General features: G+C 35.2%; 1 protein-coding gene across 1 annotated transcript in view; it reads right to left on the bottom strand.

Annotated features, from left to right (window-relative positions):
* Window positions 1–14,716, bottom strand: part of LOC141501321 (F-actin-uncapping protein LRRC16A-like) — a 185,304-nt gene that overhangs the window by 22,835 nt on the left and 147,753 nt on the right. Inside the window, exon 3 of the mRNA XM_074205210.1 lies at window positions 7,994–8,044. Within this exon, the coding sequence (XP_074061311.1) occupies window positions 7,994–8,044 (51 nt within the window). The remainder of the gene's footprint in view (window positions 1–7,993; window positions 8,045–14,716) is intronic.

Raw genomic sequence — 14,716 nt, forward strand, 5'->3', positions numbered from 1 at the left:
TGGGGCAGAAAAGAAAATGGTATAACTTTGCCAAGAGAACACTAAACATCAAGAATCTGATATGACTAAAATGAACTGACAACAATTTATGCATATGCAAATGATCACAATCATACAAAAGGGAGAAAAAAGTGGTGACAAACGAATTTAACAAGAGAGATAAAAAAAATCTTAAGATATTAAGGATGGACTTCCAGCCCAGATGGCATAGAGAAGACAGGCACTGTGTTAAGCACTCCCTGTGTCCCCTCAAAAATAACATGAAAGAAACCTCTTAACAGAAACTTGATCAACAAAACCCAGAAAAAGAAGCTAGGAGAAGAACACCTACCAACAAGGTCAGTCTCAGGGGACTGTGGGTGAAGGGGTGGGGAGAGATGGGGGAAGGCAAAGGATCAGCCTTAGCCACATTTGGTGAGAGGCAGGTCAAAAACCAACTTTAGCCATGGAGTCTTTGGCTAGGGGGAGGAGAGGTCTGCATGCCTGGAAATCTTCCAGTTCTGTGCTGGACCTGAGTTCCATACTTTTGGAGCATTTTTCCAGGAACAAACATTAGCTACCCTACCCGCCCCCCCCCATCCCTCAGGCATCTAAAAAGCTACTAGAAATAATTAGCAACTTTAGTAAAGTCACTAAATATAAAATAAACCCTCATAACACTCAGCTGAAAGGGAGATTGGCCCATTGTTCAAGGTCAGCTGAGACCCTGATGTCCCCTCCTGCCTCCTTCTCTCCAGGATTGTGAGAGGGTTTCAATCACTCCAGAAAAAGCAACCTGCACCCCCTACAGGCCATCCCTTGGAATTACTAAGCCAAGTAAACAAAGTCTCTAGGATCTTCAAAAGAAAACCTCTGAGAGAGAGAGCCCCTCCCCACACACAAGATTCTAGAAAAATGAAGAAAACCCAGAGAAAGGTGGAACCTTAGAGAAATACTTAGAAAGACCAGATTCTAACCTGGAGAGATCTAGCATATCTGAGGAGAATATGAATTGGTCTCCAGCCCAAAAAGACTTCCTTGAAGAAATCAGGAAAGACTTTAAAAAATCAATTGGATGGGGCGGCTAGGTGGTGCAGTGGATAAAGCACCAGCCCTGAAGTCAGGAGTACTTGGGTTCAAATCCAGTCTCAGACACTTAATAATTACCTAGCTGTGTGGCTCTGGGCAAGCCGCTTCACCCCATTTGCCTTGCAAACACCTAAAAAAAAATCAATTGGAGGTGGCTAGTTGGTGCAGTGAATAGAGCACCGGCCCTGGAGTCAGGAGTACCTGAGTTCAAATCTGACCTCAAACATTTAATAATTACCTAGCTGTGTGGCCTTGGGCAAACCACTTAACCCCATTGCCTTGCAAAAAAAAAACTTAAAAGAAAAACAATTGGAAAAGTTGGGAAAAGAAACTCAAGAGAAAATTAACATCTCACAACAAGAAAACAAAACACTGGAAAAATATAAAAGGAGAAATAATTCTCTCAGATCCTCAATGGGGCAAATGCAAAAATAAAATAATTCTATCAAATCCTCGGGCAAATGCAAAAAGAAAGTAATTCTCTCAAAACTACACTTAGGCAAATGGAAAACTCCTTCAAAAATAGAATTGACCAATTGGAAAAGGAGTTGCAAAAGATAAATGAAGAAAATTCTCTTTAAAAAAAAAAGAATGGAATCTATGGAAACTAATGACTTCATGAGATAACAAGGTTCTGTTAAACAAAACCAAAAGATCAAAAAAAAAAAAAAGAAGAAGAAGAAGAAAATGTAAAATACCTCATCAGCAAAACTACTGACTTCGAGAAGCTATCGAGAAGGGACAACCTGAGAATTACAGGCCTTCCTCAAAACATTGAAAAGAAAAAAAAAGCCGGGACTTAATATTACAGGATTTAATGATGGAAAACTGCCCTGATATCATGGAACCAGAGGGCAAAATAATTATTGAAAGAATATATCAATCTCCTCCAGAAAGAGATCCTAAAATGGAAACATGAAGACATGATGTGGCCAAATTCCAGAACTATCAGTTAAAAGAGAAAATCCTGCAAGCAGCCAGAAAGAAACAACTTAAATGGCATGGAGCCTCAGTAAGGATTATGCAGGACCTGGATGCATCAACATTAAGAGATCAAAGGACCTGGAATGAGATATTCCGAAGAACAAGGGAGCTTGGAATGCAGCCAAAAATCTACTATCTGGCAAAACTGCGGTACAAAAGACCTATGGGGGGGGGGGGGGGGAGCAGGAGGATAGAACCACCTGAATCTTCTTCTCATCAGACTTGGCTTAAAGTTAACTTTCAAGTATTAAAAGGGGAAAAGGGGAAGGGGGGAATGGGAAGGGGGAGAAAACGGGGAACTAACAGAAGGAAGGGAAGGAGGAAGGGGGAAGGGGGGCGGTTGATACAGGAACGCAAACACACTGAAGGTGGTAGTATTCAGAAAGAAATACCGGGGCATATGGATAAAGAGAAAAAAGGGAAAAACACAAACAGAGGGAAGTTAGCATGGAAGGCAATAAAAAGTTAGTAATTATGACTTTGAATGTGAATGGGATGAACTCTCCCTTAAAATGTAAGCAAATAGCAGAGTAGATTAAAAACCAGAATACTACAATATGCTGCTTACAAGAAATGCATTTGAAGCAGAGAGATACAAATAGAATAAAAATAAAAGGTTGAAACAAAATATATTTTGCTTCAGCTGAAGTGAAAAAAGCAGGGGTTGCAATCCTTACCTCAGACAAAGCAGCTGCAAAAATAGATATTGTTAAAAGACAAGTAAGGAAACCATATCCTCCTAAAAGGTACCATAGACAATAAAGTAATTTCAATAGTAAATATGTATGCATCCAATGGTAAAGAATCCATATTCTTAGGGGTGGCTAGGTGGCGTAGTGCCTAAAGCACCGGCCTTGGAGTCAGGAGTACCAGGGTTCAAATCCGGTCTCAGACACTTAATAATTACCTAGCTGTGTGGCCTTAGGCAAGTCACTTAACCCCGTTTACCTTGCAAAAACCAAAAAAAATAAAAATAAAAATAATCCATATTCTTAGGGGAGAAGCTGAAGACATAGATAGCAAAGCTCTATTAGTGGGAGACCTCAACCTTCCACTCTCAGATTTAGATAAATCTAATCATAAAATAAACAAGAAGGAGGTAAATCGATAGTTAGAAAACTTAAGATATAATAGGCTTATGGAGGAAATTAAATGGGTATAGAAAAAAATATACTTTTTTTTTCCTGCAGTACATGGCACTTACAGAAAAACTGACCAAGTACTAGGACATAAAAACCTAATGAACAATTGCAGAAAGGCAGAAATAATGAATACATCTTTCTCAGATCATACTGCAATAAAAATCATATGCAATATTGGGCTAGGGAGATATACACCCAAAACTAATTGGAAATTAAATAACTTCAATTTAAATAATGAGTGAATCAAACAACAAATTATAGAAAGAATTAATTATTTCATCCAAGATAATGACAATGAAACAACATACCAAAACCTATGGGATATACTCAAGGGCGGCTATCAGGGGATATATTATATCTCGAAATGCATACATGAATAAATTAGAGAAAGAGGAAATCAATGAACTAAATATGCAACTAAAAAAACCAGAGAAAAAACAAATTAAAAACCCCCAATCAGATACCAAATTAGAAATTCTAAAAATTAAAGGAGAAATTAATATAACCAAAAGCAAGAAAAGTATTAAAACAAGACTTTGTTTTATGAAAAAAACCAATAAAATTGATAAACCTCTGGTCAATTTGATTAAAAAAATGAAAGAAGAAAACAAAATTGCTAGTATTATAAATGAGGAGGAAATTAAAGTAATAATTTGTAATTATTTTGCCCAACTCTTTGCCAATAAATTTGACAATCTAAGTGAAATGGATGAATATTTACAGAAATACAAGTTGCCCAGGTTAAATGAAGAAGAATTAATTACCTAAATAACCCTATCTCAGAAAAAGAAATTCAACAAGCTATTATTGAACTCCCTAAGAAAAAAAATCTCCAGAGTCAGATAGATTCACAAGTGAATTCTATCAAACATTTAAGGAGCAATTGGTTCCAATTCTATATAAACTCTTTGGAAAAATAGGGAAAAATGGAACTCTGCCTAACTCTTTCTATGACACCATTATGGTGCTGATACCTAAACCAGGAAGAGTTAAAACAGAGAAAGAAAAAAATTATAGACCTATTTCCCTGATGAATATAGATGCAAACATCTTAAATAAAATCTTAGCAAAACAACTACAAGAAGTTATCACTAGGATAATACATTATGATCAAGTAGGATTTATCCCAGGAATGCAGGGTTGGTTCAATATTAGGAAAACTGTTAATATAATAAATTATATCAGTAACAGATCTATTAGAAATCATATGATTATATCAATAGATTCTGAAAAAGCTTTTGACAAAATACAGCACCCATTCCTACTAAAAACACTAGAGAGTGTAAGGAATAAACAGACTTCCTTAGAATAATAAGCAGTATCTATCTGAAACCATCTACAAGCATTACATGCAATGGGGATAGGCTAGAGGTATTCCCAGTAAGATCAGGGGTGAAACAAGGATGTCCATTATCACCACTACTAGAAAAAGAAATTGAAGGAATTAGAAATGGGAAGGAAGAGACAAAACTCTCACTCTTTGCAGATGACATGATGGTATACCTAGAAAATCACAAAAAAAATCATAAAAAGTTACTAGAAATAATTAGCAACTTTAGTAAAGTCACGAGATATAAAATAAACTCTCATAAATTCTCAACATTTCTATATATGACTAGCAAGATACAGCAAGAAGAGCTAGAAAGAGAAATTCCATTCAAAGTAACCTCAGACAATATAAAATACCTGGGAGTCTATCTGCCAAGGCAGACGCAAAAATTTTTTGAAAACAATTACAAAACACTTCTCACACAAATAAAATCAAATTTGAGTAACTGGGCAAACGTTAACTGCTCATGGATAGGTGGAGCTAATATAATAAAAATGACAATTCTACCAAAACTAAACTACATGTTTGGTGCCCTACCAATCACAATTCCAAAAAATTACTTTAATGAATTAGAAAAAGTTGTAAATAAATTCATATGGAGAAAAAAAGTCAAGAATTTCCCAGGAGTCAATGAAAAAAAGTGCAAAAGAAGGTGGCTTAGAAGGCTAAGCCTACCAGATCTAAAATTATATTATAAAGCATCAGTCATCAAAACTGACTGGTACTGGCTAAGAAATAGAGCAGTGGATCAGTGGAATAGACTAGATGTTATAGCAGGAAATGATTATAGTAATCTGCTGTTTGATAAACCCAAAGAGTCCAGCTATTGGGATAAAAACTCTGATAAATTGTTGGGAAAATTGGAAGTTAGTATGGAAAAAACTTAGTTCAGACCAACACTTCATACCCTATACCAAGATAAAATAGAAATGGATACAGTATCATAAGCAAACTAAAAGATCAAGGAGTAGTTTACCTGTCAGATCTATGAAAAGGGAAGCAGTTTATGACCAAGGAAGAGATGGAAAACATCATTAAAAACAAACAAGATAATTTTGATTGCATTAAATTAAAAAGCTTTTACACAGACAAAACCAGTGTAACCAAGATCAAAAGAAATGTAGTAAATTGGGAAACAGTTTTTACAACTAGTATATCTGACAGACAAAGGACTCATTTCTAAAATACACAGAGAACTGAATCAAATTTTTAAAAAGAAAAGCTATTCCCCAATTGACAAATGGTCAAAGGATATGCAAAGGCAATTTACAAATGAGGAAATCTAAGCGATCCATAGCCATAAGAAAAATTGTTCTAAATCATTACTTATTAGAGAAATGCAAATTAAAGCATCTCTGAGATACCACCTCACACCTCTCAGACTGGCCAATATGACCAGAAAGGACAACAATCATTGTTGAAAAGGTTGCGGGAAATATGGGACAGTAATACATTGTTGGTGGAGCTATGAACTCATCCAACCTTTCTGGAGAGCAATTTGGGATTTATGCCCAAGGGGCAACAAAAATGTCAGAAATTAAGTAAATGTCCTTCAATTGGAAAATGGCTTCACAAACTGTGGTATATGTATGTCATGGAACACTACTGTTCTATTAGAAACCAGGAGGGATGGGAATTCAGGGAAGCCTGGAGGGATCTGCATGAACTGGTGCTGAGTGAGATGAGCAGAACCAAAAAAACACTGTATACCCTAACAGCAACATGGGGGCGATGATCAACCTTGATGGATTCACTTTCCATCAGTGCAACAATCAGGAACAATTTTGGGCTGTCTGGGATGGAGAATACCATCTGTATCTGGAGAAAGAATTGTGGAGTTTAAACAAAGACCAAAGACTATTATCTTTAATTTAGAAAAAAAAAACTTATCTGATTATATAATTTTGCTATCTCTTATATTTTATTTTTCTTCCTTAAGGATGATTTCTCTCTCATCACATTCAACTTAGATCAGTGCATATCATGGAAACAATGTAAAGACTAACAGATGCCTTCGGGGGGGGGGGGGGGAGCAAGATTAGGGGGAAAATGTTAAAATTCAAAATAAATAAAATCCTTTTAAAAGAAAAAAAAAAGATATTAAGGATGGAAGTATTTACAAGTTAACCTGGTATCTTATTTGCCTAGTTACCTAAGTATGGAAGTATTTAAAAGTCCATTTCTCTCCACTAACCCTTCTCACCTAAACAGAATATATAAAATGTTTGTGTAGGCTTTAGAATTCCTTCAAGATAAAACTCCGAACTTCTCTGTCTATAAAGCATGAGATAATATGGTCACTGATAAAGAGAACAGGAAGGACACTGGAGGTCATCTTTCTAATCTAGGAATCCTCAGGATTAAATCCTTTATAATCCTAAAAACTGGTGAGATTGTGAGTTATATTGATCAATATTTATTATATTGAAAAGAAAGCATTTTGGTAGTTATTGCAAAAATAATTTTTATCTTCCAGCTCCCCTCAAAGAATCTTAGCATCCCAAGTGTCTCTGAACCACATTTTGAGAACAACTGACATAATTCAATTCTTCTACGTTACAGATGAAAAAACTGAGACCCAGGTTAAATGATTTGACTTTTATTACAAAGCAAGTATAGAAGGCAGAGTGTTACAACTCCAAATCACGTACCCAATATCCACTATGCTTTCACTGCATCTCTTTCTATTAATAATAACAGTAGCAGGAACTGATCTTAACATGTTGTTTTAAAAAATTCAAAGTACTTGATATGCATTATTTCATTTGATCTTTACAACAATCCTATGAAGCAGGTACTAAAAAAAAAAACCATTATCCTCATTTTACCCTTCAGAAAACTAATTCAAAAAAGTGAGTGACTTGTCTACGATCACAAAGTTAGTAAGCATTATTTGAACTCAGATTTCTCCTGACTTGAAGTCCAGCAGATGCAATGAGTCTTTGGTCAAAATTCAAGAATATTGTATTTTTAGGTTTAAGTATAAAACCTGAGGAATGGCATTCCTCAGGGGGAGAAAATTATTAATTCTTTTAAGAACTGTAACTGATCTATGGTATTTTTGTAGGAGGCATGGAATATTTTTAAGAAAACAAATCCCTAGCATATCATTTAAAATTCTCTATATTCCTCTTCCAAGCAAAAATTAGACATGAGAAATCAAAGTAATGTGCTAATTTAGAGAATACAGACAAAAAAATTGTCAGGATAAAAAAGGGAATAGCAGAGGAATAAAACAAAGAATCAAAGCCAAATTCTGAAACTCTGACTCAAAGTCACAGAGTCCTCTGTGGGGGCAGGGGGAGAAAGTGAACAAGGAGAATGAAATAATTTGAAAGCCTAATCTTTTCCATTAATAGTAGTCTTCTCCATTAAAAAAAGGACAGTTGTTTAAGGCATTTCTAGTCTTAAATCAAAATTGATTGACTAACACCTGAGAAGTAAATGTTAAGGAGCAAACACTACTTACCTTGGTGGGAATTCGAGCTGTCACAAGAAAGGCCCGACATGATGTAAGCACCTATAAATTAGAAGGAGACAAGTATAAGGAACAGCAGAGAACACTTTAGTGACCATCACCAAAAAGTCTAATGGTACAAAGGAATATCAACAAAATCTCAATGTACTCCAACTATTTTATATCCATTGTCCTTTGGGTAATCCATAATGCTTATTCTTCTTAAGGTAAACTGATAATCCTTAAATTAAGGCAGGCCCTGACTAACAACAGAAGTCACCCTTCATAACTTTATGATTAATCTGGTTTTTAGTTGAAAATTCATTCCTCACACTATCCTTTAATATTCCTTTTTCTGGGTGCACAAATCCCCAAAATTAGCCTTTGTTCCTTAAGCAGAACTGACAATAAAAGGACATGGCCATTGCCTGTGACACATTCAGTTGTACTACAGCTACAGAGTTCATGCAGAGGGACTAATCATAAGGAGGAAGCAAAGGCAACAAGCAATATTAAATGCTTTCCAAGTCCAGGCAGTGTACTAAAACCTTTACAAATATTATCTCATTTGATTCTCACAGCAAACCTGGTAGGGAGACTGAGGCAGTTAGAGGTTAAGTAACTTGCCCAGGAGTTTCCTGAATCACATTTGAACTTGGGTCTTTCTGAGTCGAAGTCCAGTACTCTGTCAACAGTACCACTTAGTTATCTTTCAGCAAACATAAAAGTGTTAACTAGGCAATGAGGAGCTCAAGCTGATGTGAATCAGGGCCTGTTGTAGAGCCAGAAAATGTAAATAGGAAGATTTGGGGCTATTTTGATAGCTATCTTTCATTTTGTTGAAGGAAAAAATGGGATTAGATTGGTTCTGCTAGTCACTTAACGAGAAATAATGAGAAGTTATGAGGGTAAAATTTACTCTGAAACCTTCCACAATTCCTCCCAGTTCTCAGTCCAAACTGATCTCACATTTCAGGGAATTTAACTTATTGTGGGCATATTATTTTCTTGACCTCTCCCTCTCTCTATTGGAATGTACATTCCTTGAAGGCAGAGGGGTTTTTTTTTTTGTTACTATATTGCCAGCACCTAGCACTAAGTGCTAAATAAACTATACCAACAATGGAATTTTATTGTATCATAGGAACCGAGGTACAATGAACAGAGCACATCCAGGAGAAAGAGTTAAAGTAACAACATTAAAAAGAATAACAACTTTCAAAAACTTGAGAACTCAAATCATTGAGCAACCACACTTCCACAGCACAGATGATGAAGCCCATTACTGACAGAGAGATCAGGTACTCAAGATACAGAATGAAACATGTAACCAATATGGGAATTTATTTAGCTTAATTATACATATTTATTACACAGGATTTTTTTCCCCCAATAGGGGGAAACATAGGGAGGGAACAAGCATTGATTAAACACTACCGGTGCTAAGTGCTTTACAAATATTTTCACTTATTCCTCAGAGCAACTTGGATGGGAGGTTGAGTGAATTATTCTGGATGACAAGGGAGGATAGGAAGGCAAGTAGAAATGAGGATAAAGCAGGGGGAGGAAAATAAGGAACATTCGGGATTTGTGATTTTTTTTTAATACAGAGAAGAAAACAGTAAAGTCTAAAAAAAAGAAACATAGATAAGTAGGATAGTTTTGAAAGCTAGTCTGAAGTTAAAATACTTAAAGCTATACTGAATACAATAGGGATCTGAAGTTTCAAGCATAATCTTTTTTTCTCCACTCTTGTATATATGGAAATGTCCCTTTTATTTGCTGTTTGTTAATTTCAAAATGGAAATTAAATTTTAAAAATGGTTTGATTCAACTCAACTTTCAAAAATTTTCTAACAATTAGAGCTGTTCAAAAGAAAATTCAATGAGTCAACTCAGGATATGATGGGAGTCCTCTCTCTTGCTAATTCTTCCGGGAAGTCCAGATGATCACCCTTGGAGGATGTTGCAGAAGGGATTCCTACAATGATTGAAAGAGATGGTCCCTAAACTTTAAAATGAAGGGGAAATGAGAAATCACATATACTTGAACCTATTTAAGTCAAGAGAGGAAACAAATTATAAATTCCTTAAAGACAAAGGCTACCTTTTGTATTCTCAATGCCTACCATTGTATCTGGTATTTTAAAAAATGGTGATTGACTGATTGACAAGCAATAGCCTGATAAGGGATAAAAAGAATACTTCTCAATTTAAAAAAATTATTCTGCCTAGAACTCAGGGTGAAAATATTTAACTTCTTTGTGGTTTCACTTTTATCAAGTATGATAGGAGACTTAGGGAATAAAGCTAACTAATTTCTTATAACTTTCTACAGTGTTCTGGGAATATCTCAATGCCATCCCAATGTCATGATAGAACGATCAGAAAGATCCAAAGCTCCAAAAAAGATGAAGTTTAAAAAGTGTATGTGGGGACAGCTAGGTGGCAGTGGATAAAGCACCAGCCTTGGAGTCAGGAGTACTTGGGTTCAAATCCAGTCTCAGACACTTAATAATTACCTAGCTATGTGGCCTTGGGCAAGCCACTTAACCCCATTTGCCTTGCAAAAACCTAAAAAAAAAAAGTGAAGTTTTGGGCAGCTAGGTGGCATAGTGGATAGAGCACTGGCCTTGGAGTCAGGAGTACCTGGGTTCAAATCCGACCTCAGACACTTAATAATTACCTAGCTGTGTGGCCTTGGGCAAGCCACTTAACCCCATTGCCTTGAAAAATCTAAAAAAAAAAAGTGTATGTGGGAATCAAAACATTAATATAATAAATAAATACATGAAGTTAATGAGTTGCATAATGTTTTATGATTATGACTTGATTTCCTATATCCTTGGAAACTACCTAGAACAGTTTTCTATATCATAGTTGCTTCACAAAAGCATCCTGAACATTCCTCCAGAGATCTATATACATTTGATCTAAATGGTAGAAAATTATATGTAATTAATGTTGAAAATTACTAAAGACAAGGTATAGGTGATAAAGAAGCTGATACACTAGCAAAAAAAAAAAAAATGACCATATCATTTTCTTTCTTAAAAATCGTCAGTTGGGGCAGCTAGGTGGCACAGTGAATAGAGCACCAGCCCTGGGGTCAGGAGTACCTGAGTTCAAATCCGACCTCAGACACTTAATAATTACCTAGCTGTGTGGTCTTGGGCAAGCCACACTTAACCCCATTGCCTTGCAAAAAAAAAAAAAAAACCCTAAAAAAAATCATCATTAACTTGATAGGTAAAGAATTAATCAATGAATAAGCATTTATCAAGCATTCACCCTGAGCCCAACACTGGGTTAGGTTTAGAATAAGCTTGACAAGAAGCCCTACTCTAACTGGAAAAGAGAGAGACAATACACAAAGAAAGTTCAGCTCTAGGAAGGATGAAAAAACTGGCAAGTTCTTATGGGTACTGGAGAGGGACACATGGCAAGGCCAACAGGTGAGATGCCACTGTCAGGGTCGACAGAGTACAGATGGTAAAGCCTCGTGGTCCTCCGCCTTAGACAATAGAATAGAGTTGGTGATGCCCATAGTGAGCAGACTGTTTTTTAATTTTTATTTATTTAAGGCAATGGGGTTAAGTGACTTGGCCAAGGATTTTACACACACACACACACACACACACACACACACACACACACATAAAGTACCTTGAATTCAAACAATATTTATTAAATAGCTGTTGAGTCACTTAATAAAGTGATCAAAGGGCAAAGAAACAAAGCATAGTTCCATCTAAAACATTGTTTTCAAATTATAACCACACGGAGTTTGTACATCATTTTATAAGTCTTACAATCATTTTTAGTCTATCTGAAAAGGAGCAGGCATTGTACCCTGCAAAATGACTGATCCATAGATATTTAAATTGTTGAAAAGGCCTTCCTATTTGTAGATTTGCAAATTTCTCCTACCATATATTCAAAATGTTCTGTGTCAAACTATAGGTCTCTTCAACTGCTGCTTCTTGAGGACATATACTCTCCTTCTTTCTTCCCCTCCTCTCATGTCTTCCCTTCTTACATTCTCCCCATGAAGGATGGATATGACCCTCATCATTTAGATTTTCCCACACAGATACTGAACAAAAAAAATAGGTATTTAGTAAAGATTTGCAAAGGGAATATGCTCACAATCAGACCATGCATCCTAACTTTGGGTTTGGAAAAATTGCTTAAGTGTGTAGGCAACCAAACATGGCATATGGGTATTCTTGCCATCCTGAGAGAAGGAGACAGGGAAAAGGTTTAAAAAAGAGAGGTACGATAATGCTGAAAGAAAAGTTTGGTCTACTTTGCAATTTTTCCTCTTACTCTGGTTGTTGAAGTTGCTAGTTATCTGAGTGAGGAGAATCTGACCAGTCTGGAGGGACTACATACAAACCTAAACTTTTCACATTAGAAATAGGGAGACTGAGTCAAAGCTAATGCAGGTTCTTGTGGCTCAGTTCAATCCAAGTTCAATCCAATCTGCTACTTAGCTATCACTTCCAGGAGGGAGAAAGAGCATAAAGGGGAAAAGTTATACAAACCCCATGCTACAATAAGTTAGATCTACTGTCACTCTCTAGTTTCTCATCTCTATCCTCTCTCATTAGTTTTGGAGATAACAAAGAGCCATTGGCGTTTATTGAATGGGATGGAGGATGGGGATAGATAATCTGATCTACACTTTTTGCTGTTCAGTGATTTTTGAAAATATAAGTATACAAGTAAGAAACAGCAAAGTTGCTACGCAAATTCATCCAGCATTCATTGGAGGCAGAATGGAATGCTATACTAATTCAATGATAAAATTAGTTTGGAAAGGAAGTAAAAATTACCTTATAAAAGTTCCAAAATTGTATGTAACTCTTGGTCTAGTAATCTTACCTACATAGATTTATAGCAGAAAGAGGCTATTGAAAGGTGGGGGGAAGAAAGGGGGGGGGGGAAGGACTAAGTATACAAAACAAAGTTTTTAACAATTCTATTTATAAAAGTAAAAGTTGAAAACAAAAATTATAGGCCCCATAACTGCGATAGATATCATAGATTATTACTTTATTCTATGAGATGGCAAACATAAAGAATTCAGATAAATATGGAAAATCTTATATGAAATGATAGTGAAAAAAGCAAAGGGAAGTCAATGATATACATTATGATGATTATGTAAATGAAAATATTAAATGGAAACTAAGATTAAGTTAAGTAAAATAGGTAACTGTACCAATTTGTTAAAGATAATGCATCATTTAGGAAACTGGTAAATTATGAGAAAACTGCAGGTACTCACAGTCTCTTTTTAAGTTATATTGCTTACACATCTTATTTTTGTCAAGGGTTTATTTGAAGCTTTAGATGAATATTCATAAAAAAATTTATCTATTTTATATATAAATTGGTAGGTAGTGATGACTTGGTTTGGTGCAAAGATTTTTGAATTTGAATCAGAGGTTCCAAGTTTGAGTCCTAAGATTTTTGGTACTTCCTACATATGTTCATGGACAAATTGCTTAACTAACCATTCTGGGCCCTAGTTCTGCCTCTATAAAATGATAGAGCTAGGGTAGATGGTCCTATAATATTCCTTCCAGGTCTAGATCATAGAGATTATGCTATTATTATTATAATTGTAGAAAATATAAAGAGATTCTATAATAATAGTGTGCATGTAACACTTATGGTTTGCAAAACACTTTTATACATTATTTCATTTGATCCTTATAACTTCGTTAAGTGTTATTATTATCCCCATTTTAAAGTTGAAAATACTAAGGCTTAGAGGGTTTATGTGCCTATTCCAGAATCTCACAAATAGTAATTATGTGAGGAATGATTCACACCCACACTGCCTGACTCCATGGCCACTATGTCACAATCCCATTCAGTTCTTTCTTACAAGTATATGAAGCTTTCTGAAAAATGGTTCATCATTCTTCAACAATGCAGTCTTAAGGACTGTCATTTTTACAAATGAAGAAACTATGGCCTTGGGGTAAAATGATTCACCTAAAAACTATGGCCTTGAGGTTAAATGACTAAATGACTAAAATCCAAGAGGAAATTAGATTAGAGAGGGAGTAAATGAGAGGGAAGTCAGTAAAACACATTATAACAATTAGGTAAATGAAGAAAACATTAAATGTTAATGGTACTTAAGTCAAATAAAATATCAATATTATTCTTGTTAAGATTTTGGTTCCATTTAAATAGTTTAATTTATTAGTAATAATTAAAGTGACTTAACTTTTCCAGTTTAATAAATTTTTAGTCTTCTGGTCCCTCAAGTTATAACTTTAAATTACTATAAGGTATAAGGTAAGTAGTCCAAACACACTGTACCAGTTTGTTAAAAAGGACTCCTTTAATCAACTGGCAAATTATATATTGTATATTTTTATATATTATTTTGCATTTAGCTATCAAAAGTCAAAGCCTCAAAGTCTCAGTTTCTTCATCTGTAAAAAGTGAATAATAATTGGGCTATTTACCTTTTATCTAACAATGATATTATATCCTGACTTTCTTGGGTCATATTCCAATCACTTAAACTCCACTACCTCAATTTGGAAAAAGACATTTCAACTAGATGATTTCTTAGGTTCACCTGAACATTAATTTCTATAATCCTATGGGGGGTTTTTTTTAGGTTTTTGCAAGGCAAATGGGGTTAGGTGGCTTTCCCAAGGCCACACAGCTAGGTTATTATTAAGTGTCTGAGGACAAATTTGAACT

This window comes from Macrotis lagotis, chromosome X (genome assembly GCF_037893015.1).
Source record: "Macrotis lagotis isolate mMagLag1 chromosome X, bilby.v1.9.chrom.fasta, whole genome shotgun sequence".
In the NCBI taxonomy this organism is placed as follows: domain Eukaryota; kingdom Metazoa; phylum Chordata; class Mammalia; order Peramelemorphia; family Peramelidae; genus Macrotis; species Macrotis lagotis.